The following is a 26,304-nucleotide window of genomic DNA, read 5'->3' as shown; positions in this document are numbered from 1 at the left end:
AAGTCTTTAAATACAAATTCTTACTTAACACTTTATTCATAGAAAAATGAATAGAATGTAACAGAACAAAATTCAAAAGCACCTGATGTATTAACGCTTTGGGTAACAAACCCCCTCCCCACCTTACCCCACCCCCGCCTGGTACAGCCATCTAACATAGAAGTTACAGAATGTCCCTTAGGCAGTTGCAGGCGGAGATACCAAGACAGAGAGAGAGAGAGAGAGAGAGAGAGAGAGCGAGCAAGGGTAAGGGAGGGAAGGGAGGAGGTAGGAAATACTCTGAAGAGAAGCAACCAGCTCACATTGTCATACACTCAGTGAGTAACACTGAAGCAGTCTGTTAAACCCGTGCAGCACTAACACAGTGTGTTGTAGGACACAGGTGCTACTAGTGCCAGCTGTGTTGGATTACCAGATGTGTTGGATTACCAGTCAGAATTTACAGGAATACCAGCTCCTGGACCATTCTGGAATTATCATCCTCACTGACAATTTAAAATATTGATGTTTTATTTTGGAGAATATACTTCACATGGATTCTAATTCACACAACCATGTTCACCTGTGATGACTCTTGAACTCGTACAGACTTTGAGGCAGTTCTCCTGTTGTTGGAGATTCTGAGTGAGTACGGAGCTCCTTACCTTTGGGCAAGAATCCTGTGGGGTGGCTTCGCAAAGGGCAAAGGAGTCGAGTAAGGGGGAGGAGAAGAGGAAGCTTCAGCTCGTCTCTTGTCTCTGGGGAGGACTGCTTTCACCATGAGCTAACCCCCCATCGAATCTACTGAAGAATGCTGAGAGGAAACGTTTAAATGCTTGGAAGTACGCAGTGCCCTGAGACCAAATACATGAAAGAGACCTCTGTGTCCCTGGGTGCAGGAGTTTTTTGGTCACAGACATTAAAGGAATGCCTTTCTTGGCTTTTGTTTTGTGTTTAGCTGTCTGTTTATTCTGGATCCAGCATCAACGAGGGAAACCATCCTATTTTAAAGCCATTGTGTAAGATCTACCAAGAGGCATACTCTTTATCTGTAGGGATGAACAACATCACCTTGCAGATGGACAATACAACTTTGCAATGGGACACTAATGTCAGCCTGAACTATAAAACTCCAGAGCAAGAAGGCTGCATCAAGAACGATGGATTTAAGTACCAGCTTTATGGTACGGTGTTCAGCATTGTCTTTATTGTTGGGCTTATCATGAACATAGTGGCCATGTATATTTTTACATGCACTCTGAAAGTCCGCAACGAAACGACCACATACATGATGAATCTAGTCGTCTCGGACTTGCTGTTTGTTCTCACCCTACCACTGCGAGTCTTTTATTTCATCAGACAAGATTGGCCATTTGGAGGCTTGCTGTGCAAGCTTTCGGTCTCTTTGTTCTACACGAATATGTACGGGAGCATCCTGTTTCTCACCTGCATCAGCGTGGATCGCTTCCTGGCCATCGTTTACCCTTTTCGGTCACGGGAACTCCGGACCAAGCGTAACGCGAAGATCGTATGCGTGGCCGTCTGGGTACTGGTGCTGTCAGGCAGTCTTCCGACAGGTTTTTTGCTGGACTCTACACCATCACAGAGTAACAACTCCAATGCTAAATTCTGCTTTGAGAACTTCTCCTCAAAACAATGGAAGTCTCATCTTTCCAAGGTGGTAATATTTATTGAGACAGTGGGCTTCTTTTTACCCTTGCTTCTTAATGTTTTCTGTTCTGCAATGGTGCTCCAGAAACTAAGGAAGCCACAGACAGTCGCTCGGGGAGGAAAGCTGAACAAGACGAAAATCCTGCGCATGATAATGGTGCACCTTTTCATCTTCTGCTTCTGTTTCATCCCTTTTAACGTCAACCTCGTGTTCTACTCGCTGGTGCGTACGAAAATCTTGCAAGGCTGCGCGGTAGAATCCGTGGTCAGAACGATCTATCCAATCGCCTTGTGCATAGCTGTATCAAACTGTTGCTTTGACCCTGTTGTATACTACTTTACTTCAGAAACTATACAAAATTCATTTAGGAGGAAATCACAGATCGATCGCAACTGTAGCATCAAGTTCTCAGAGGCTTTGCAATCAGAGACAAGCTCCAGTCTTAATTTTAACCTGAGGAGTATTAAAAACAAAATGTTCTTCAATGAATCCATCATATAAGGAGCGATTGTTGTAAATTCTGTGTAAGCTTTGGTTGAAGTGACTAAACAGTATTCAAATGAGTATGAATTTACTAATATAGTGCAGGACTAATAGTGGACTTTGCCCTGTGACCGATGTGTTTACATCCGGCGAGATATGCTTTAGGTCAATACAGGATCTCTTGTTTGTGCTCATTAATGGATTTATGTCTACACATTTCAATAAGGAATAAAGTATTTACTACTGCTTTTCTTCCAAACACATGAACCGTAATTCTCATAATTATTTGTATTGTAAATATAAAAAACTCACATTTTTACAGTTTAGACATTATTGCACTTACATTTGTTTAATTTTTACATTTTTAACAGATACTGTACACTATAACGAAATAATCAGTAATGCCAGAGATTCTGATGAGGCCTTTTGCTACTTTAGTAGTAAGTGTCATAGTGTTAATTAAGGAAATAAATGTGTACTGGCACTTTATACTACTTAATGTTGACTCACTGTTATGCACTGTTAATTTTTTTGTTAAATAACTAAATTTGTATTAAAATAAAGTAACAAATATTCACTCAAAAGTAGTGAGCAATTTTCATAATAATATGACACAGTTATTAACATTTTTAACATTCTGGGGTTGCACGTCCTAACATGGTAAACTAAACCAGCCCACGCTTGACCATTTTTTTAATACTCATGAAATTGTGCATTTCTCAACTCAAAGTTTTAAAAGCCAGTAGAATGTGTTAGTGTTAGCCAGTGTAAGTGACAACATCATGAGTAACTTGCACATCTGTGTGTGCTAATGAGTACATCTACATTTTGGAGCAACATCTGCTGCCATGTCGTATTCTGTACCTGTTATAATAGCATAGCTTTTTAGTAAGAAAGCGTTGTGTTTGCTTGCAGTCCAGACCTCCTAATGAATTGTGTGGTGCATTATGAGACACAATGTTGTGTAATGGAGACTCCAGAATGATCAGCAGCTGAAGTGTTATGTGGGAGAAAATCACTTTTACTAGTACAGCAATGAGTTGTTCAACGGAAACTTGATGCAACAATGGTGGTAAACATGCTCCAGTCCCAATTGTTTTTGGAATTTGTTGCAGCTGTCATATTTAGAATGAGATGCAATGCAATTTTTTTTATAATAGGTAACTTTAGTAAAAGCAGAAATACTACGTTCACCAGCTGCTACTACTACTACTAGTGTACTATTATTATTACTACTACTACTATCCTACTATTACTAGTACTACTAGTCTACTATTATTACAACTACTACTACTACTACTACTACCAACAGTTTACCATTACTATTACTACTACTACTGCTAGCCTTAATATTAGTATTAATACTACTACTAGTAGTGCACTATTACTATTACTAGCCTACTATTACTATTGCTACTAGTCTACTATTATTACTACTACTATTACTAACAGACTACCATTACTACTACTACTGATACCACTAGCCTAGTATTAATATTAGTATTAATACTACTACTACTACTAGTGTACTATTGCTATTACTACTACAGGGGTTGGACAATGAAACTGAAACACCTGTCATTTTAGTGTGGGAGGTTTCATGGCTAAATTGGACCAGTCTGGTGGCCAATCTTCATTAATTGCACATTGCACCAGTAAGAGCAGAGTGTGAAGGTTCAATTAGCAGGGTAAGAGCACAGTTTTGCTCAAAATATTGCAATGCACACAACATTATGGGTGACATACCAGAGTTCAAAAGAGGACAAATTGTTGGTGCACGTCTTGCTGGCGCATCTGTGACCAAGACAGCAAGTCTTTGTGATGTATCAAGAGCCACGGTATCCAGGGTAATGTCAGCATACCACCAAGAAGGACAAACCACATACAACAGGATTAACTGTGGACGCAAGAGGAAGCTGTCTGAAAGGGATGTTCGGGTGCTAACCCGGATTGTATCCAAAAAACATAAAACCACGGCTGCCCAAATCACGGCAGAATTAAATGTGCACCTCAACTCTCCTGTTTCCACCAGAACTGTCCGTCGGGAGCTCCACAGGGTCAATATACACGGCCGGGCTGCTATAGCCAAACCTTTGGTCACTCGTGCCAATGCCAAACGTCGGTTTCAATGGTGCAAGGAGCGCAAATCTTGGGCTGTGGACAATGTGAAACATGTATTGTTCTCTGATGAGTCCACCTTTACTGTTTTCCCCACATCCGGGAGAGTTATGGTGTGGAGAAGCCCCAAAGAAGCGTACCACCCAGACTGTTGCATGCCCAGAGTGAAGCATGGGGGTGGATCAGTGATGGTTTGGGCTGCCATATCATGGCATTCCCTTGGCCCAATACTTGTGCTAGATGGGCGCGTCACTGCCAAGGACTACCGAACCATTCTGGAGGACCATGTGCATCCAATGGCGGTGCCGTGTATCAGGATGACAATGCACCAATACACACAGCAAGACTGGTGAAAGATTGGTTTGATGAACATGAAAGTGAAGTTGAACATCTCCCATGGCCTGCACAGTCACCAGATGTAAATATTATTGAGCCACTTTGGGGTGTTTCAGAAAGCGAGTCAGGAAACGTTTTCCTCCACCAGCATCACGTAGTGACCTGGCCACTATCCTGCAAGAAGAATGGCTTAAAATCCCTCTGACCACTGTGCAGGACTTGTATATGTCATTTCCAAGACGAATTGACGCTGTATTGGCTGCAAAAGGAGGCCCTACACCATACTAATAAATTATTGTGGTCTAAAACCAGGTGTTTCAGGTATTTTGTCCAACCCCTGTACGTCTATAATTACTACTACTCTACTACAGTATTACTACTACTACTAGTCTACTATTACTATTATTACTTCTAGCCTACCATTACTACCACTATTATTAATACTACTACTAGCATACTATTACTACGACTACTTTTAGTGTACTATTACTATTACTACTACTACTTTTAGTGTTCTGTTACTACTACAAGCCTACGATTACTACTACTACTACTAGCCTACTATTACTATACTACTACAACGACTACTAGCCTACTATTACTACTAGCCTACTATTACAATAACAACTACTACAACTACTACTAGCTTACTATACTGATTACTACAACTACTATTTCTATGACAACTGCTACTAGCCTGCTATTATTACTACTACTAGCTACCACCTCTACTAGCCTACTATTACTAATACTACTACTATTGGCCTACTAGCACTACTACTAGCTACAACTACTACTACTCCTCCTTCTACTAGCCTACTAATATGACTACTACTAGCCTACTATTACTACTACTACTTCTACTAGCCTAATATCACTACTACTACTACTGTACTATACAATATGATACAATAAGATGTTTTTGTGAGTCCTGATGATGTCAGTTTGATCATAGATTTTGGTTATACTGTGAGTGTATGTTCATGCCCTGCAGTCATTGTTTTCTTGTGTTGCTAGACTCAGCATAAACCTGACCAGGATGAAGTAGTAAGTAAAAACACACGCCTCTGAGTGATTATAATTATACTGAGCTGTAGAAAGGTGTGTTTATTTATGCAGTAAACGGTCTACAAACTGGCTGCACAGTTCAAAGTAAGGTGCCATTTTTAGAAGGGCGTGTCTTTGCTGCTACACAAAGGGCCAGTTTTTCTAACGGAACTGTCAGTTGGATGCAGCTGGATGAAGTTCCTCAATTCAATCAGACAGGTACACAACCCGGAGCTCACACACAATGTATGTCTAAAAGTATGTGGACACTTTTTAATTACACATTGCTAACAGATATACAAAACCAATTATGTGAACAGTTTGGGGAAGTTCCTGTGGAAAAAGTGCCATCAATTGCAAGACAGGCATTTTTGGCCAGCATCAGCGTCTGTCATGAGTTCTCTTTTAACGGCATAAGCACAAACTCCCACAGATATACTTTAAAAGCTTTTCAAAGTTTTGGAATTAGCTGTTCAACAAGCTTGTGGTCGGGATTTAGAATACTTTGAGCTGTACAGAGTACATGGAGGTGTTTTAATCAAGGTTGCTTTGTGTTTACCTGCAATATTCTGTGTCTTACGTGGTGCAGAATCATGTATAAGTAAAACTGGGTGGCTGTAGTTCACTGTTAGAAGAGAAAACACTGAGTAATAAAGACTTATCAGTGTGTGTTTGTATTTATCAGTTCCTTCTACCACTTGTGTACAAGAGCAGACAGTAGAAATTGTGGCTCAGTGTTGTACATATGTTCTCTGTGCAGCCACCTATTATGACCAGTAAAAGTTTCAGGGCGTGGCTGGTTAACCATTGCCCTGCTGTTTTGCTCGGAATTTGTCGGGTTGATTTATTGCTCTCTGTGCCTGGCACGATGAGGACAGCCTGTATGACGTGCAATGCTTGAGACAGCCTACCCATGAGTCCTGACTTTCTGTATTTAGCTCTTACTATGTGCTGTGTTACATGAGAGTTAATATTTAAATACAAATGATTATTGTAAGGTATATTTACACCGATCAGCCATAACATTAAAACCACCTGTTTGTTTCTACACACACTGTACATTTTATCAGCTCCACTTACCATATAGAAGCACTTTGTAGTTCTACAATTACTGACTGTAGTCCATCTGTTGCTCTACATACTTTTTAGCCTGCTTTCACCCTGTTCTTCAATGGTCAGGACCTCCACTACAGTAGGTATTATTTGGGTGGTGGATCATTCTCAGCACTGCAGTGACACTGACATGGTGGTGGTGTGAGTGTGTGTTGTGCTGGTATGAGTGGAACAGACACAGCAGCGCTGCTGGAGTTTTTAAACACCTCACTGTTTCTGCTGGACTGAGAATAGTCCACCAACCAAAAATATATCCAGCCAACAGCGCCCTGTGGGCAGCGTCCTGTGACCACTGATGACGGTCTAGAAGATGACCAACTCAAACAGCAGCAATAGATGAGCGATCGTCTCTGACTTTACATCTACAAGGTGGACCAACTAAGTACTGTAGGAGTGTCTAATAGAGTGGTGGTCCTGTGGGGGTCTTGACCATTGAAGAACAGCATGAAAGGGGGCTAACAAAGCATGTAAAATAAATATATATATTATATTTTATTAATTTTATTATTTTTTATTTCATTATTTTTTCCCCATTTTCCTGCCCAATCTAGTCGTATCCCAATTACCCGATCGCATTTTGCCTCCTCTTCTGCTGCTGACCTCCACTCTTGGCCGAGGAGAGCTTTAACTATCACACGCCCACTCCAACACGTGTGCAGGTTCATATAGAGATCCGTTCATGTGAACTCCACACATGAAGGCCCCCGGCTGCCCAGACGGCGAATTAAACCCAGGCCAGTCTTGCTGTGAGGTGACAGCACTACCCACTGCTGCACCAGATGTGATCAAAATTAAAAGTAAGATAAGTTTACATTATGGCAGCATGGTGCAGTGCAACTCCACAGACCAAGAGATCTGGGTTCAATTCTCATCTCTGCTCAGTATCTTTGAGGAGTCTGGCATGTTGTATTCATGTCTGCTTGAGTTTCCTTTTACCTCCCAAAAACATGCAGATGTTGCATTACCTGTGAGACCAGATGAGTCTTTGGGGTCACAACAAATACCTTCCCCTAACAATACAAGAAATCATAATGCCAGAAAAAGTGGTTTATGAAGATGAATGACTGGCTTCATTTTAGCTGGCCAAGACTAGTGAAAGGGCGCCACTGTGGCCATATAGCGAGAAGGTCCTGGGTTTGATTCTCAGGTGGAGCAGTCTGGGACCTTTCTGTGTGGAGTTTGCATGTTCTCCCTGTGTTGCTCCTCTGGGAGTGCCGGTTTCCTCCCACAGTCCAAAGACATGCAAGTGAGGTGAACTGGAAATACTAAATTGGCCGTGTAAGTACCTGTCCTGTCATGAATGTAACCAAAGTGTTAAACATGACCGTTTTAGTACTTCAGTATTTAAATATCCTTAAAATTGGTGTTTGCACCACTAAGTGTTTTACTGCATGGTCCCTACCTACCATGAAGCAGCTCAGAAACTCACCAGTGCAACTTCAACTTCAACTTCAAAGCCAGGATTCAGTCGGGTGCTGCATGTGCTTTCTCTGCACATTTCAGTGATTTTCCTGTTCGGATGCTTTGCAGGAAGGAGACAGCTTGCTTCAGTAGCACTTTGAACTGTGTGAAATGGTACGTCGCTTCTATTCACAGTTCTGCACTTTTAAGAGATAGAAGTTTCCTGCTGGTCCTGTTCCAGCATTGTCATTACTTACACACATTTCTGCGAATGGTTTTGTACTAGATATTATAAGCTTTAAACGTTGCTGCTTTATTAGTTTGCAAGCTGTATTGCAAGCTGTTGCGATGAATTCAAGGATTTTACAGTTACACAGATTTTACAGTTACACAGATTTTACAGTTACACAGATTATACAGTTATAAGAGGGTTTATAATCAGTTTATATTACACTAAACTCTATAACTGTAAACACTTATAACTGTAAACATTCTGTATGACTGTAAAATCTTTTTAGAACAGTAAAGTTCGGTATTACTGTAAAGTTTACAGTTATACATAGTTTACTGTTAAATAAAGAGTTATACAGAAAGCTTACAACTACACAGAGTTTACTATTATATAAAGATATTACAGTTATGCAGAGAATTTACAGTTATACATAAGGTTTAAGGTTATATTAAGATTAAGCAATTTAAGTTAAACAGAGAGGTGACTTAAATTAATTTACATAACAGTAAACTCTGTATAACTGTAAACTCTTAATATAATTGTAAATTGCCTGTATGACTGTAAAATATGTCTATAATGTTATACAGAATGTTTACATACTGTATATACAAAGAGTTAACAGTTATATAAAGAGTTATACAGAATGTTTACAGTTATTTAAAAAGTTAACTGTTATATAAAGAGTTATACAGAAGGTTTACAGCGCTACAGAGTTTACTGTTATATAGTTATACAGAAGTTTGACAGTTATACAAAGAGTTAAGTGATATATAAAGAGTTATACAGAAGGTTTACAGTTATACAAGGTTTACTGTTATATAAAGAGTTATACAGAAGGTTTGCAGTTATATAAAGAGTCAAAAGTTATATAAAACTTTATACAGAAGGTTTATGGTTATATAAAGAGTTAACAGTTTTATACATAGTTATACAGGAGGTTCACAGTTATACAAGGTTTACTGTTATATGAAGAGTTATACAAAAGGTTTACAGCTAAATAAACAGTTAAATTTAAGAGTTAAAAGTTATATAAATAGTTATACAGGAGGTTGACAGTTATATAAAGAGTTTACTGTTATATAACAAGTTATACACAAGGTTTACAGTTATATAAAGAGTTATACAGAAGGTTTGCAGTTGTATAAAGAGTTAACAGTTTTATAAATAGTTATACAGGAGGTTTACAGTTATATAAAGAGTTTGCTGTTATATAAATAGTTATACATGAGGTTTACAGTTATATAAAGAGTTTACTGTTATATAAATAGTTATAACAGGTTATACAGAAGGTTTACAGTTATATAAAGAGTTAACAGTTTTATAAATAGTTATACAGGAGGTTTGCAGTTATATAAAGAGTTTACTGTTATATAAATTGTTATACAGGAGGTTTACAGTTATATAAAGAGTTTACTGTTATATAAATAGTTATACAGGAGGTTTACAGTTATATAAAGAGTTTACTGTTATATAAATAGTTATACAGGAGGTTAACAGTTATATAAAGAGTTTACTGTTATTTAACGAGTTATACAGAAGGTTTACAGGTATACAGAGACATTTACATTTAAACAGTGTACTATTAAACCATTGTTACATTTAGGGTTAGGATTTGGGATCTGGTTGAAGTTACTACTAAACATCATTGGGAGGGTGTGGAGGCGTTTGTAGACAAACAAAGAGGCCAGTCTGAACCTGACGCTGACCTCTGAACTCTAAGGGCATCACACCCATCAAAAAGCAGCATATGGGTATTTAGGCCTCTCCCTGTTTGAGAGAAAACCAAAGCCTCTGTTTGAGAAAGAAATCAGCTCCCATGCTCCACAGCCATGTTTTTTTGTTTTTGACTCTCTTTAATCTTTAAGAGGAGATTAGGGGGTTTATTGACATAAACTGGCTGTGAGAAAGTCCAGCTGAGTAAGCAGGCTGGGAACACTGGGTCATGCTGGATGAGCTGAACTGAGCCCAAGGCTAAAAGCTTCAGTTTCATTTCCACCTGTGGTACTGATTGAAAATTCATGTGACAGGATTTGCAACTTGGAGGCACACATGGCTGCAGCCTGCAAACTGAGGCAAAAGAAATGATCACCCAAAGGTTTCCTCTGGAGCTACTCCGTTCTTCTTTTTTATAGTCAATGCACTATTTCTTACACATCATATTTAGTACAGCAAATAGATTTTATCACGTGTTGATCAGTGTTCTTGTCTGAACTGGAGTCATGCTGTGAAATGAGTGTGGTGCTCAACACCACAAACAACAGAAAAGATACTTTTCAACTTGATTACACTAATAATCCAACTGTTATTAGATTCTGGTAGTTACCTGTTTTTTTTTTTACCATGATTTAAAATAAAGTAAAAAAAACCACACATTTTTGGAAAAGTTGGGACATTTTGTGAAGTGCAATAAAAACTAGAATTTATGGTTTGTTTACTCTCCACAACACACTCACAAAATGTTGGGACGGGCATGTTTAGCACGTCATCTTTACTATTAATTTAATCAGCTGGAAACTGATTTTTGAATCTTGAATCATTCTTGCTTGACTAATTCTCCTCTTCATGATGCAGCTTGCATATTCATTGAAAGACAGATCTGGACTGCAGGCAGGGATATCAAGCACATGCACTCTGTGTCTATGATACCATGCTGTTGGAGCACATGCAGAATGAGACCTTAAGTGGTTTTGCTGAAATAACCATAAACTTGTATCTCTTTTGAAGCCCAATATACTTCTCTGTGTCAATGGTACCTTCACACATAAGCAAGTCACCCATGCTATGGGCCCTGATAGACCTCCATACCATGATAGATGCTGGCTTTTGCATCTTTTGCTGATAACAGTCTGGATGGTTTGTTTCAGCTTTAACATGTAGAATGGGCGCCCAGGTGGTGCAGCGGGATATTCCTCTAGCACACCAGCCCCGAGATTCTGAACTCCTCAGTTCGAAACTCGGCGTTGCCACTGGTCCGCTGGGCTGGCTTTTCTGTATAGGACCGAAACACAGCTTTCACTTTACACAGTATAATTTCCATTTGCTGTAATTAATTGATGCAGTGGTGGTCTGTGTTGTTTGTTTGTTTGTTTGTTTATTAGGATTTTTACATCATGTACTTTGGTTACATTCATGACAGGAACAGTATTTACTCATGACACAAAGTACATCAGTTCACAAGGTTATATCAAACACACGCCTGGACAATTTAGTATCTCCAAGTCACCTCACTTGCATGTCTTTGGACTGTGGAAGGAAACCGGAGCACCCGGAGTAAACCCACGCAGACACGGGGAGAACATGCAAACTCCACACAGAAAGGACTCTGACCCCCCCACCTGGGGATCGAACCCAGGATCTTCTTGCTGTGAGGCGACAGTGCTACCCACTGAGCCACCCACTGAGCCATTGTGCTGCCCTAGGTCTGTGTTAAGTAAAAACTTTTTTCCGATGTACTTCCAAAAAAATCTCTGCTTGTTGGGTTTGTTCATCCTGACTTCTGTGACCGCTAATAATAATAGTAGCATCAGCAGATACCACTACAGCACAACCACCCTGGTAACATGTTCAGACCTGTATCACATTACAACAAAAATAAACATAAAGTTAAGTCAGTAGTAACACCTTGCTTAACAATGTAAGCTAATTAATACCCTATATGTTTATATTATACAGAGGCTTGGCATAACTAGACGAACTTGCTCATAGAATATTAGCCATTTAGTCCATAAAGGCAGCAGTGTAAAATTCCATAGGCTTCTACAGTATTTGGCCAATAACACATAATAACATAATAAACTATATATGCCCCATGTCACCGTACCTACTTTGCCAGACAAAGGTTTGGATGTACACACTTTGAAACAATGATAAACAGTGTACTTCCTCTTGCACGCAGCCACACCAACCCTCTTTGCTCAAAACTGCTTGTCATAAGCCATTCTTCTTATTAAACACCCTCCTGATTGTATACATGCGATGCAGGGAACACCTATATTTACATAAAGATAAGCACTGCTGAACTCAAACCTCTCATTAGCTTGTTATTAGGTCATCATGCCTTACTGTTGTGCACTGTGCAAATTCAGCATTAATTAAATGGACATGTACCATGCAGCATTTCTAACAACTTATATAGAGCTAAACACCCCCCTCCCTTCTTTGTGGCCATAACAGCGAGCTTTCCACAATACTTTGGGGCACTGTTATTATGTTATGTCGGTTAAATAAATGAATATATTGTTTATGCATTTTTTGTCATGCCTCCTCTCAACCTGCCCTGATTGGGGAGAACAAAATTAACCCACTCCCCCCTTCGACATGTGGGCAGCAGCTGTATGCATCTTGTCACTTACACATTGACGAGTGCAGTGCAGCTCAGCACTGTGTACGGAGAGACACACCCTAAGAGCACTCTTTTTCCCATCTCTGTGCAGGCACCATCAATCAGCGAGCAGAGGTCGTAATTGCATTAGTTATGAGAGAGACCCTATCCGGCTGACAATTCGTCTCACTTCTGACCCAAAATGAAATGTATGGCTCTTATCTGGCCATCAAGTGCACCAAACAAACTGGTGACTATCAAAGAGCAGCTTGAGAGATCAGCTAACACAAGGTCAACATGTTCACTATGAAGTTAATTCTATACACATTCACATTACAGGCACTAATCTGTTAAAACAACAGACTAGAAAGGCCTCTTTGATCTTTTCTCTGCATTATTACATTTACTATTCAAGTTGAGGTCAAGATTAAATCCCATACTGATGAAATACCATCTGGGCCACTGTACACAACTAAAGGTCTAAATCTATCAGGCAACAGCATATAGTGCCAGATACACATTTAGTTTCTGGAATTTCATTTATATAGATCTGACAGCATCTCTTAATTTAGTCCTTTAATCTTTTTTTTATATTCCATGTCACCCCATGGCATGACATCACAGTTACTGTTCAGATGAATGAGGCTTCTTCCAAGACATGTTAACAGCTTATTTTTAAACTGGTGCTTGGAAAGGGGAACTAACTACCTCCTTTTGCTCATGTGAGCTCATAGATACCCAAAATCAATACCCAAACCAGCAAATCTGGTCAATCAATCAAGGGAGAGCAAACTGTCATCCATATCTACTAGACAGCATGGCTAACTTTGCTCTATTGAACCTACAACCAAATTTCTAGGTTGATGTTTTTAGCCGCCCTCTTTTTGATAAGGAGGACAAGAAGTTGAGACAGGTTCGCTGACAGGTTGCCGCTAGATGTGCCAGCTTGGAGGGAAACTGGCGTTCAGTCTGGGTTCAAAAGTCGGTTCAAGATAGCTATGTGTGAACTGTTTAACGACTCGATCTCAGCAGATCTTTAATTGCTCTCAGACTCCCAGAAAAATATTAAGCATGCTAAATATCTGGACCTGTCGGTGAACACAAGATACACATAAAGGGAAACCCGGGGAAGAAGTTGTATATGTGTGGGACAGGGGCATAATATAGTTTAATTTAAAATACATCAGCATACACAAGATTTACAGTATTTGTGACCTTATCATTCACGCCAAACCATAATACCAACGTTGCATTGCAAAAATGACTTCCAACTCTCTCTGCAGAACAGAACAGCCTCATAGCCAAATCTAATCCTTCAGCCAGATTCATTTATTTTCCCCACTGTTTTACGCTGTAAATAATACCAGTACACTGTATTATTTTACCCATTGTTACTTCTTACATGTGTTTTTTGTCAAAACATAGTTTGGGAGACCAGACGGACTCATCTGAGATTCCTCCAGGTGATAGATCTTGTAGTGTGTGACCCCTTATCGCAGATCAGTCATGTAGTGTGAAAACCACAACGACTTCAACGACTTCTGACTACAAGAGATCAAGTCGTGTAGTGTGAACTGTACAGCGATCTGACCACTTTGAAAGTTGTGTAGTGTGAACTTAGCACAATATGAGTTTGAGGTGGCTGAATGAGTGGTTAGTGTTGCACATTTGTACCCAATTGGTTAAGATTATTTAGAACTAAAACTGATATCAGTTTAAATACAGTTTATGTATGACTTACATTCATGCACAACTCAGCACTGTTTGGCAACTATTATATTAACACTTGTCATCCAGCATTGGTAGGTTGAGGCAGTAAGGCTGTATTCCAGTACATTCCAGTGATTTCCAGTGTATTCCAGGCTTCTGTTGGTCATGCCTGCCCTCTGGACTCATCAATACTCTTCAATAGATACATAAGATCTTGCAAAATACAAGAATTGTATGTAATTTATTAGTTTCAATGTACCACTGCAACAATAGGCCTACAATTAACTACAAAGAAATAATTTCAGTACTTTGTAAAAGTGCTCATAAACACCTGAAAAGCTTCAGGTGTGTTTGTGTAATTCCCCTTCTGGTTTAAAACACTATCTTCACTGCATCAGAAGCCTCTTCCACAAACCAAGCAGACTGTTTTACATACACTGCTCTTATCTTATCACTGTAACAGTCAATCCAACGCTGTGAAAAGAACCAGAGCGCTCACTTACACACACACAATACACACACAAACCACACAGAACTCACACTGTGTTCCAATACACAGGTCTCTGAATCCACACACAGACCCAGATAAGCTTTCAGAGCCTGTCTGTGAAATGAATTTTAGGCTGATAGATCCCTGTACTTTAAATCAGTTGTGCTTTTGTTTCATTTGTTTCATACATCAATGAGCCAAAACATTAGGACTCTAAACCTAAAATACTATGAAGCCATCCTGTGGTATCTGGTACCAAAACATTATCAGCAGGTCTTTTCACATGTTCTGTATAGTATGATGTGGATCTTCCTACAGTGCATTCGAAATCCAATGAAACAAGATTAACTGGACCAGTCAACATTTGTTGCTTTAATGACCCATTCTAATGCATGCATGTTCATTGTAGGAGCTTTTAACAATGGATAAGAGTCAGTATGGACACTTTGACTACACAGCCCAATATACCGAAGAATTTGATGCACTGTGATATGAGTTACAGCAGTTTTTTTTCTGTTGTTCTGTACTTGACGTCATAGCCAGGACTCTGGCATTAATGAGTCCTGGATGCCCGACTGCCTGTTTTAATTTATGGCTTGGCTTTGCTCTTTCAAGGATACATCAACTCGGTCATCTGGCCATAATGATTTATGTCTACATGTTGTTCAGATCTGCTGCATTCAACATGTGTACAGTACTATGAGATCTGATGAGATGTGATGCCTCACAGGGGTCTGATCAAGGTCACTGTTTGTTTGAAGCCTCCTGGAAATGCTAGGCACGCTAGGTGGGAATACACCCTGGGTGTGGTGCTTGTCTATTGCAGGGCACAACATCACATATACACTCATTTACACCTGGGGCAATTCAAAGCAGCCATTTGGTTTAAAAATGCAATACAGCATATTCAACAAAAATACCTTAGCTTTAGCTCATGGACAGATGATCTTACATTCTTTAAAATAATTATTTTTCATCAAGCGTGAAACTGGACCTTTCCTTTAAAGTAAACCGTTGTCTAGGCCTTGATACAGCACAGCACCTCCACACCATCAGACTATCACTATAATTTAATAAAGAGGTCCTACAATGAATTACTGTTCTATTTATTCATTAGATTTATAAAACAGTGATTTAAAAAGTTTGAGGTTCCCGCAGTTGCTTTTTGGGAAGGTTAGATTAATACTGATGTTACTCTTGGTTTGCAGTGATTTGACTTTTTAAAATTGGGAAGATTGTTCCTGTAACCATTGTTAGGAGCTTGTTTATTACTATTGCCGACAAAATGTGACACCAGAACTTTAACGGTAGGTGTTTAAACTACTGATAAGTTAAATCAGATGGAGCTGCTGCCGTGTTGCTGTTTAAATACTGAGCCACGCTGGGGCTTTGTTGATAACACAGAGTGCCAATGCTTTATATTACAGAAGGTCATGTTAGACACTAGCGGTTTTAAATACTGTTTGTTATTACACAGTAATCAGAAATCCAAAGGTCAGGAGTCTTATTAAACCAGGTAGTGAAGCTTCACTTTAGTTTTTGTTTTATGGAAGAACCACTTTGGTGTGGGTGAATAAGTGTGCAGGGTGTACTAGGTACATGCACTTATACACGTTGCACTTTAGAGCTGTCCAAATATTTACAGTCGTCAGGAGATTAAGTGCAATAAGTCCTGCTGTGGAGCTTCAGTCAGGAGTGTTCTTTATTTAATGAAAAAATAGAGTATTAAAAAGACGGTGAGGGTAAAGGTGGATTAGTGCAACCTGCATTAGTGCAAAATTAAGTGTTAAGTCTTGTGCCCTGGCAGTAAATCAGACAAGGAGTTTAATTAAATCCAGCATGTATCTACATAAATCAGATATTTGGGTGAATCCATTTTTGATCAATTTTATTTGCTTGATGGAATAGAAGTGGTGTACAGCTTTCAGGTTGCGTTTCTTGATGCAGCGGTGAACTGTGTTACATGACGACGATTTTCGGAAGTACCGCCAAGCCTGTGTGGCTATATTCATCACAGTAGCGTTTCAGTTTTTTATGCAATGTTGTCTGAAAGCTTGAGGGTCACACACATTTAAGAGGGGTTTCCAGTTTTGCATTTCTTTTGTACAAATGCTTAGATTTCCTGGACTGTTATTCTTTCCATTGAAGCACGAAGCATATTCAGATGTAAATTCGATCTACAAATCGATTGCTTATTTAAGTTTAAAAATGTGCAGCAGTTGTTTACCTTATTTTGTATTTATTTATGCATTTTATCCCGATTTAGCGTAGTCAATCTGTCTTCCACTGCTGGGGATCCCTGACTGCAGCCGAGGTCGGTATACTGTTGCTCACAACTCCTCCGACACGGTCCTTACACAGCGTTTGAAGACCCCATCCGCATAGTCCGGCCATCCCCGCGGCAGAACCGTGTCTGCTGCAGGCACTGCCAATTATGCCCGCTGGATGGCGCCCAGCTGACCGGTGGCAATGCCGAGTTTCGGACCGAGGAGTTCAGAATCTGCGCTGGTGTGCTGGCGGAATATCCCGCTGCGCCACCTGGTCGCCCCTATGAAGGAAATTCTAATCAGTCCAACAATGTTAGGTCTGGCTGCCTAGAATGTACAGAGAAGTCTATGAAGCAAGGCTGTAATCACAACATTCAGATATGCTCAAAATATCCCCTCAAAATATATTATTATTATTGTTATTATTAATATTATTATTATTATTATAAGATTCATTTATTGATCCCCATGGAGGAAATTCGAGTGTTACAGCAGCTCCAGCACAGCGGAAATACAGTTACAGTAAATAACATAAACATATTGACTATTATTATTAAATTGTTGACTATTATATAATAACAGTCAATTGTTATATTATATTAACTATTATTAGTATTACATAACACTCACTAGCTTTGTGGAATGTTAGGATTGGTCAGTGTTCCCATCAGTTGTTGATATGGCAGGAATGTTTGAGAATGGCAGTGCCTCCCCCTCCTCCTTGGTAGATTTTATACAGCCAATGTCAAATTCATGGTTACAGCCTTGTTCTGAAGGCTTTTGCATGTTTCCCCTGTAACTGCCTGGGTTTTCTTTGGGTTTCCACCAACCTTCCAAAGATGTGCAAAAAGTAACTTGTCTACTCTAAATGTGTCAGTGAGTGAGCAAATAGGTGAGTGTGCATTGTCACACTGTCCAGGGCTAATTCCTACCTTGTGCCTGGTGTTTCCAGGTGGAACTTGACCCACTGCCACCCTGATTCTGATAAATGAGGTGGATAAAAACAAGCAATGTTGTTGACTTTCTTACCAAAGGTTACGGTTCTCATCTATCCATCTACTACTTTACAGAACACACAGCGAGACCAAGAAAACATGTTAAACTCCTTATAGACATTGCCTGGAGGTATGAATTGATCCAACATGTCTAGAAATCTGATGCTGTGGGACACCTACACAACCTCCTGCTCCACCATGCTTCCAGTATTTATATAAGTGGTACTTCATTTTATCAAAGGGGACGTCCAGGTGGTGCAGCGGTAAGGTCCGCACCAGCAAATGTATGTCCAGGGGTGGCCAAAAAAGCATAGTCACTGGGAAGTGCACTTGTCAGTGTGCTCTCAGTGCAGATCCCAAGCCCGGATAAAAATAGGAGGGTTGCCAGTGGCGTAAAAACTGTGCCAAGTGTGCTATGCTGACCACTTCTGCTGTGACGTCACCTAAATATATTAAGTAGAATACAGAAGCAGCTGATAGGGAAAAAAGCCAGTGTTGAACAGGAGCTACACCTGACTCTACTTAATCGGTTGGTTTTTAAACTACTGATAAGGTAAATCAGATGGAGCTGCTGCTATGTTGTTGTTGTTTAAATACTGAGCTACAGTACATCGGTGCTTTGTGGATAAGAATACCAATGCTTTATATTACAGAAGGTCATGCTCGCCAGTAGAGGATTTAAATCATGTCTAATATTACTCAATAATCAAAAATTCAAAGGTCAGCAGGCAGCTAAGTGGTGTTGTAAATAAATAGTGAAAGGAGCTTTCCTGTTGTTTCTAATGCAGTTGTTTACAGTTCTTGTGGCATGTTTGCTGTCAGCATCTTGTGGGAAATGCCATCACAGCCTCATTTTTAGGAAACTCCTCCTCCTCATTTCTTACCTTTGTGCAATCTGAAACAAACAATATCACATTAGGTACAGTACACATAGTTTTGCATTTGGAAATTAAAAAAGGGTTTAAGAAAAACAGGGACAACCTGTCAAACACATGCCCTATTTAATCACACCAAGAGACCTATACACCTATACACCGATCAGCCATAACATTAAAACCACCTTGTTTCTACACTCACTTTATTTTATCAGCTCCACTTACCATATAGAAGCACTTTGTAGTTCTACAATTACTGACTGTAGTCCATCTATTTCTCTTCATACCTTTTTAGCCTGCTTTCACCCTGTTCTTCAATGGTCAGGACCCCCACAGGATCACCACAGAGCAGGTATTATTTAGGTGGTGGGTCATTCTCAGTCCTGCAGTGACAATGACATGGTGGTGGTGTGTTAGGGTGTGTTGTGCTGGTATGAGTGGATCAGACACAGCAGCGCTGCTGGAGTTTTTAAATACCGTGTCCACTCACTGTCCACTCTATTAGACACTCCTACCTAGTTGGTCCACCTTGTAGATGTAAAGTCAGAGACGATCGCTCATCTATTGCTGCTGTTTGAGTTGGTCATCTTCTAGACCCTCATCAGTGGTCACAGGACACTGCCCACGGGGCGCTGTTGGCTGGACATTTTTTTGGTTGGTGGACTATTCTCAGTCCAACAGTGACAGTGAGGTGTTTAATCAGCATTGCTGTGTCTTATCCTGTATCATACCAGCACAACACACACTAACACACCATCACAATGTAATTGTCACAGCAGTGCTGAGAATGACCCACCACTTAAATAATACCTACTCTGTGGGGGTCCTGACCATGGGTGGATGGACTACAGTCAGTAATTGTAGAACTACAAAGTGCTTCTATGTTGTAAGTGGAGCTGATAAAATGGACAGTGAATGTAGAAACAAGGAGGTGGTTTCAATGTTATGGCTGATTGGTGTATAAATAAATTTGACTTGACTTAACCTTGACTTGACCTGGGGGGGGGGGGGCGCATCTGACTAAAATTAAGCGCGGAACCAATGATTTAACGGTGGAATTTTTATTACAGTGGACGATAAACAAACCGTGTTTTAAGGTCTGTCAGGATTCATTCTGACAGAGACTCTAGATCGGGGTGCTTAATACATAGATCACACAGTACACGCTGGCAGGGGCGGACCCCACCACCGCTTTGCCGGCAACTTTTTTTGCGGAAGCATTTCTGCACGCAGGTTCCCACAGGGACGCAATTCAACAGCGCACCCCAAACAAGTAGTTCTCTGCATCGAAACAGTGTACTAATACACTCAACATAAATGTCAACCACCAACACAATTACAGAAGAAGTACTACTTACTACTACTAATACTTACTACTATTACTACTCAGTACTTTTGTAGTAGTTGTGGCGAGTAAAGGCACCAACGGGTTCTGCGCCTTCCAGTGTTGCCAGATTGGGATTTTGTTGGAAAACAATTTAATAGCAGTTAAATAACACTTCCATTTAAAATGCTAGCATTGTAGAAGGCTATTAAAAGTAAATTTTATTGCTGATTTGGCTTAATAGTGTTGGTAAGTCTGTGTCATTGTTAAAAGAAAATTAAAATTTGTTTTCCATGCATTCAGGCTAGCATGTTGTGGGGTTCAATTGAGTGTCTTTATTACACACAAGTTGGCAGCCAAATGATAAAGTTTTACAAAGGAATATCTTTGAAATTCTTTCTCATAATGTTAAGGTTGCTATATTTAGCTTTTTCACTTGTCAGAGAAAATGTGATGTAATTCTACATGACACTCACTGCCTGTATAGGTAAATGAGTGAGTGACCACATAAAAAAAGGTATCAGTTTCTGTCTTTTCTGGATTTTCATCTTCCAAAGGGGGGGCGTGACAGAAAAAGTTTGGGAACCACTGAGCTAACAAAACCCATAAGCTATATAGCCTAAAGCCGGTGGCATGCCTAAAATCATGGCAGTATTACCCTTAATGTTCCAGCATCATTCCAAAAGCTTGAACTGCTAACACTCTCCGTCAGAAGGCTTCTTTTGGTTTTTCGCATGGAGTAATGGACATATGTAAATATTTAAAAGAAGGTCAGTCATGCAGTGTACAAGGTAATGATAGCTTATAGTTATATGTTTTGGCTAGCCACTTATATGACAGACAATATAATGTTAAATTAGGACCTGCAGAAGGAAACTAAGTACATAGTTCTCATAATTTTCAGTGTATCTTAAGTGTCAGGGTAGAAATGTGGATGCAGTTTTGGCAAATGGTGATGCGAAGCTCAATAGATTTAGATTCTGTTTTTATTTGTTTAGGAAAGTGCACATAAACAAAAATAATTACAATTTATTTAGTGTTAATATGTTTAGCATTCAATGGCATTAAAAAGAGTAACACCACTTTACTGTTAAATCACTTTATTTAGTGTTTTTCCAATGTATTTATTGATTTTTTTATGCATTTTCCCCCTTTTTCTCCTGAATTTTAGTGTGTCCATATTTTTTCCAACTGCGTTATGCTTCCTCTCCACTGGAGCTGACCCCCGCTGACACATGTGCAGTAGCCGACTGCATCTTTTCACCTGCATGAGGCGAGTTCATATGCGAATCATCTTTGTGTACGGAGAGCCACACCCTGATCAACGCATTATCCCTCGACTCTGTGCAGACGCCATCAACCAGCCAGCAGAGGTCGTAATTCGCTCAGTTATGAGGAGTCCCTATCCGGCTTATCCTACCCTATGAACAACAGCCAATCATTGTTCATGTAGCCTCACAGCCCAGCCGGATGGCAGAGCTGAGTTGTCGAACCGACGAGTTCGAAATCTCAGCTCTGGTGTGTTAGCATGTTTTACTGCTGCGCCAAGAAATTCATCTAATCTAATTGGATTAAGCTTCATGATGCAGCAAGACAACAATCCAGAACACACTGCTAACATAACAGGGCCTTTAAATAAATAAAAAAAATGGTAAGGTTGTAGACTGGCCAAATCCATTACTAGACCTTTAAGCATGGATTTTATTCCCTGAGAAACAGAGTGAAGGAAGAACCCTTAAAAACAAGCAACAACAAAAATAAGCACAGCATCACAGTAGATTACCAGCTTGGTGATGTAAGTGGGTCACCAAATTAAGTCAAGTGTTGTTTACTGTTATTAAATTTAAGGCTGTTTGTTCCTGTATTTCTGTTTACCTTAAAAATGGTCGGCCTGTCACCAAATGTGCCATGTTCTTAGCTGTTTAACACATCAAGATGTAAACATCAGGAAATAGCTGAAATTCTTATCTATTGTCTCATATCCATGCTTTGATCTTAAACCCAGGAGTGTTTCGTGTAGAGCAAAAACAAAAAATGGCCTTGCTGTTTCAGTACTTTCAGAGGGGACTCATATTGTTTTTTTAAATGTTGTGTACTCACCAGAACAAACCCTTGTTTATGACATTGACTAATACACAACCTTGATCCTTATACAAATAGCTGTGATTTTATGTCAGGTAAGTTACTTTTAATGTAATTTTGAAATAGCAGAGCTACTCAGAGCATGTATAAAAATTTCCCTGTATGTACATCAGCACTCTTTATTGAGGTGAGGTAATTCCAGACTGCACCTTTAGCAGGAAAATGAAATGACAGGAGTTTCCGGTAGGGTGTGTCTAAGGACTTTCCCTAAAGACAGACGTGTTATATTGCATGTCGACATTAATGATTAATAACTGAAGTGCTGGCTTTGGCTGATATGTAAGGCTGGGTTGTAAATCCCTTGTGTACTCATACTATAACATGTCCATGAGGTCTCCAGGGTCAAATAGGGAGGCCTTTACCACTATGTTGGAATGTAAACAACACCGCTCTGTAAAGGCATACATATTAATGATATATTTATTTATAAAATATATAGGGTTCTATATTTATTATTTGCAATGTGTAGCAGGCAGATGAAGCGGGACACAAGTACCCAAATAAACCACTCATTATTGATTTTATTTAATTAACCAAACTATCTGATAACACAGATTATCAATAGATAAACTAAGGAGCATGAAGGCAAAAACTTGAACTCATGTTCCTTAGAGATGCTAAAAACAAACATTACTCGACAAAGTAACAGGTACAAACACTAATTAAAGGAACATCAGTAACGAAAGACAAAGAACCAATCACAATCAAGCGGTGGTGACAGGTTGTGGGAAATTAAATCAAAACAAAACCTGAAATGCACGTGAAGCGCCAACCATGGGAAAGCCCAACGCCAAGGTAAAAATACAGAGCTTCTGACATTTTTTATCTTCAGTGTGATGTAGAAGTCATTTAAATGGAATGCAACATTTTTTTATAATAAAAAATTAATTCTAATCATTTTAATGATTTATTTTCCCCAAAAGAAAGGACAAGCTGAACTCTAAACTATACTAAGTTCTACTCTAATCAGAAGCATACAGTATATACATTTTGGAAAAAGTGTGCAAACAAATGTAGCTGCTTTTCAATTCAGCTTCAGCTTACTCACTGAAAAAAATCATAAAAACCCTCGCAAAAAATAATCAGCATGTCCTAACAACAACAGTTGTGTGTCACTGAAAGTGTGAAAAAATATAAAGGTTGTTTTGCTGAGAAGGCATGTTGCAAAAGCTACAGGAAACCACAACCAGTAAGTCATTAAACCCTCAAAATTATAAAGATAGATTTTTATCCTCTTATAGACTGAGCTGCATGTGTAACTAACTAACCTTCCGACCAAGTGGGGCAGGTGTTCACAATATATCATGCAGTTCTTTGTATTACACAAACAATTCTGTGTAATATAAAAAGTCCACACACCTCTGTTAAAACTGTTTCAGTAAAAAAAAGCAAACTGAAATAATTTAGAGCATGTGTCAAATTCAAGGCCCGCGGGCCAAATCCGGCATCATTTTATGTGACCTGCGAGAGCTTAAAAGACATATGATTGTCTTAAAATACACTGTAAAATCATAAATAAACTGCATCTATCACAATGCATGCAGATTTTGTGACCCGTAAAGTTTAACTGAGGCAGTTCTGAGGCACAAGTGATGTTGAGAAATATATACAAATAATCCCAAAATGTACAAAAAGAGAAAATTGAAGCAGAAGGAAGGTAATTTATTAAAAGATGGGAAAGTGAATACAAGTTTATGCTTTTAAAAGAGAAACCGGAACGGATACGTTACAATCAGCCCTTTGAGGGCCACCATAATGCAGATATGGCCCTTGGTGAAAATGAGTTTGACACCCCTGATTTAGAGAGAAGTAAATAATAATATAAAAAAGGATTATAAAAGTATTATAAAAAACAATAATAATAATTTGGGGTGTGGCTATGTTCGGAATGTTCCAATCACATTTAAACTCATGTTAAATAGTGCTCTGACTCTGATAACCCCCATACAAAAGTTCAGCTGTTCCTCACATTGACTTGTGCATTGAATAGCAAAAATCATGGTCCACAGAGAGCTTAAAGAGTATCACAGGAATCTCATTGCTAAGGTATCAGTCAGTTACATGTACTATGGAACACAGTATAGACAGCCATCAACAAGTGGTTAAAATATGGCACAGCTGTGATATTACCAAGAACTGGAAGAACTTTGAAATTGATAAAAACTGTTCTGGGAGGCTGCCAAGAGGCCAACAGAAACATTAAAGGAGCTGCAGGAATTTCTGGCAAGACGTCTGAGCTGAAAAAACAACATCATGTCTGTCAAAAGCAAGTGGAAAAATGTCCAAAAAGACCAAGGTTGAACTTTTTGGTCATAATTAAGGTATGTTTGGCACAAAAACAAAACTGTGCATCAGCCAAAGAACACCATGCCCTCTGTGAAACATGGTGGTGGCAGCATTATGCTTGGGGTCTGGTTTTCTTCAGCTGGAACTAGGGCTTTAGTCGAACAGTTCCAAATATCAGTCAATTTCGGCACAAAATCATTAAGCTTCTGGTAATAAGCTGAAGATGAAGAGGAATTTCACCTTTCTGTATAACAACAACCTGAAGCTTACATCCACATCAACAAAAAATAATGGCTTCACTACAGGAAGATCAAAGTTTTGCTTGTTTTTTTTTGTGCCTAACCGGAGCCCAGACCGGAAACCAAGTGAAAATCTGTGGAGTGAAGAGTGCTGTTTGCTGTTTCTGCAAATTGGCTTACCAACAACCTAACCAACACAAAGTACAGTAGAAATAATACATCACTATTACTTCACTACTGTAAAAAGTCATTTTACAACTTATAGTCACACTAGTGTCCAGCACTACATACAGTGGGGGAAATAAGTATTTGATCCCCTGCTGATTTTGTAAGTTTACCCCCTTACAAAGACTTGAACAGTCTATAATTTTTATGGAAGGTTTATTTTAACAGAGAGAGACAGAATATCAACAAAAAATCCAGAAAAAAACATTAAATAAAAGTTATAAATTAATTTGTATTTAATTAAGGGAAATAAGTATTTGATCCCCTACCAACCAGCAAGAATTCTGACCCCCACAGACCGGTTATGTGCCCATGAGGCACACAAATTAGTCCTGTCCCTGTATAAAAGACTCCTGTCACAGAATCAGTTTCTTCCGTTCAAATCTCTCGACCACCATGGGGAAGACCAAAGAGCTATCAAAGGACATCAGGGACAAGATTGTAGACCTGCACAAGGCTGGAATGGGCTACAAGACCATCAGCAAGAAGCTTGGTGAGAAAGAGACCACTGTTGGTGCGATAATTCAAAAATGGAAGAAATACAAGATCACAGTCAATCACCCTCGCTCTGGAGCTCCATGCAAGATCTCACCTGGTGGGGTAAGAATGATTCTGAGAAAGGTGAGGTCAGCCCAGAATTACACGGGAGGAGCTTGTCAATGATCTCAAGGGAGCTGGGAGCACAGTCACCAAGAAAACCATTAGTAACACACTTCGCCGTAATGGATTGAGATCCTGCAGTGCCCGCAAAGTCCCTCTGCTCAAGAAGGCTCATGTACAGGCCCGTCTGAAGTTTGCCAATGAACACCTGAATGATTCAGAGAAAGCTTGGGAGAATGTGATATGGTCAGATGAGACCAAAATTGAGCTCTTTGGCATCAACTCCACTCGCCGTGTTTGAAGGCAGAGAAATGCCCGGTGGGGATGGTGTTCTTGGGGTCATATCCAGCATTTCTCTGCTCCCAGCTCCCTTGAGATCATTGACAAGCTCCTCCCGTGTAATTCTGGGCTGACCTCACCTTTCTCAGAATCATTCTTACCCCACCAGG

General features: G+C 39.5%; 1 protein-coding gene across 1 annotated transcript; it reads left to right on the top strand.

Annotated features, from left to right (window-relative positions):
- The first annotated feature begins 330 nt into the window (after positions 1 to 330).
- lpar6a (lysophosphatidic acid receptor 6a) lies at positions 331 to 2,395 on the top strand. Its single transcript, XM_063016309.1, has one exon. The coding sequence runs from the start codon at positions 1,037 to 1,039 to the stop codon at positions 2,150 to 2,152; it is 1,116 nt and encodes a 371-aa protein (XP_062872379.1). The 5' UTR covers positions 331 to 1,036; the 3' UTR covers positions 2,153 to 2,395.
- Positions 2,396 to 26,304: the final 23,909 nt, after the last annotated feature.

This window comes from Trichomycterus rosablanca, chromosome 20, assembly GCF_030014385.1.
Source record: "Trichomycterus rosablanca isolate fTriRos1 chromosome 20, fTriRos1.hap1, whole genome shotgun sequence".
In the NCBI taxonomy this organism is placed as follows: domain Eukaryota; kingdom Metazoa; phylum Chordata; class Actinopteri; order Siluriformes; family Trichomycteridae; genus Trichomycterus; species Trichomycterus rosablanca.
Note: the sequence above shows the minus strand (reverse complement) of the source record. Positions and strands in the feature narration are given on the sequence as shown.

What these genes read in the sequence shown, in the direction of transcription:
- lpar6a (XM_063016309.1), top strand. Translation starts at nt 1,037, where the DNA reads ATGAACAACATCACCTTGCAGATGGACAATACAACTTTGCAATGGGAC.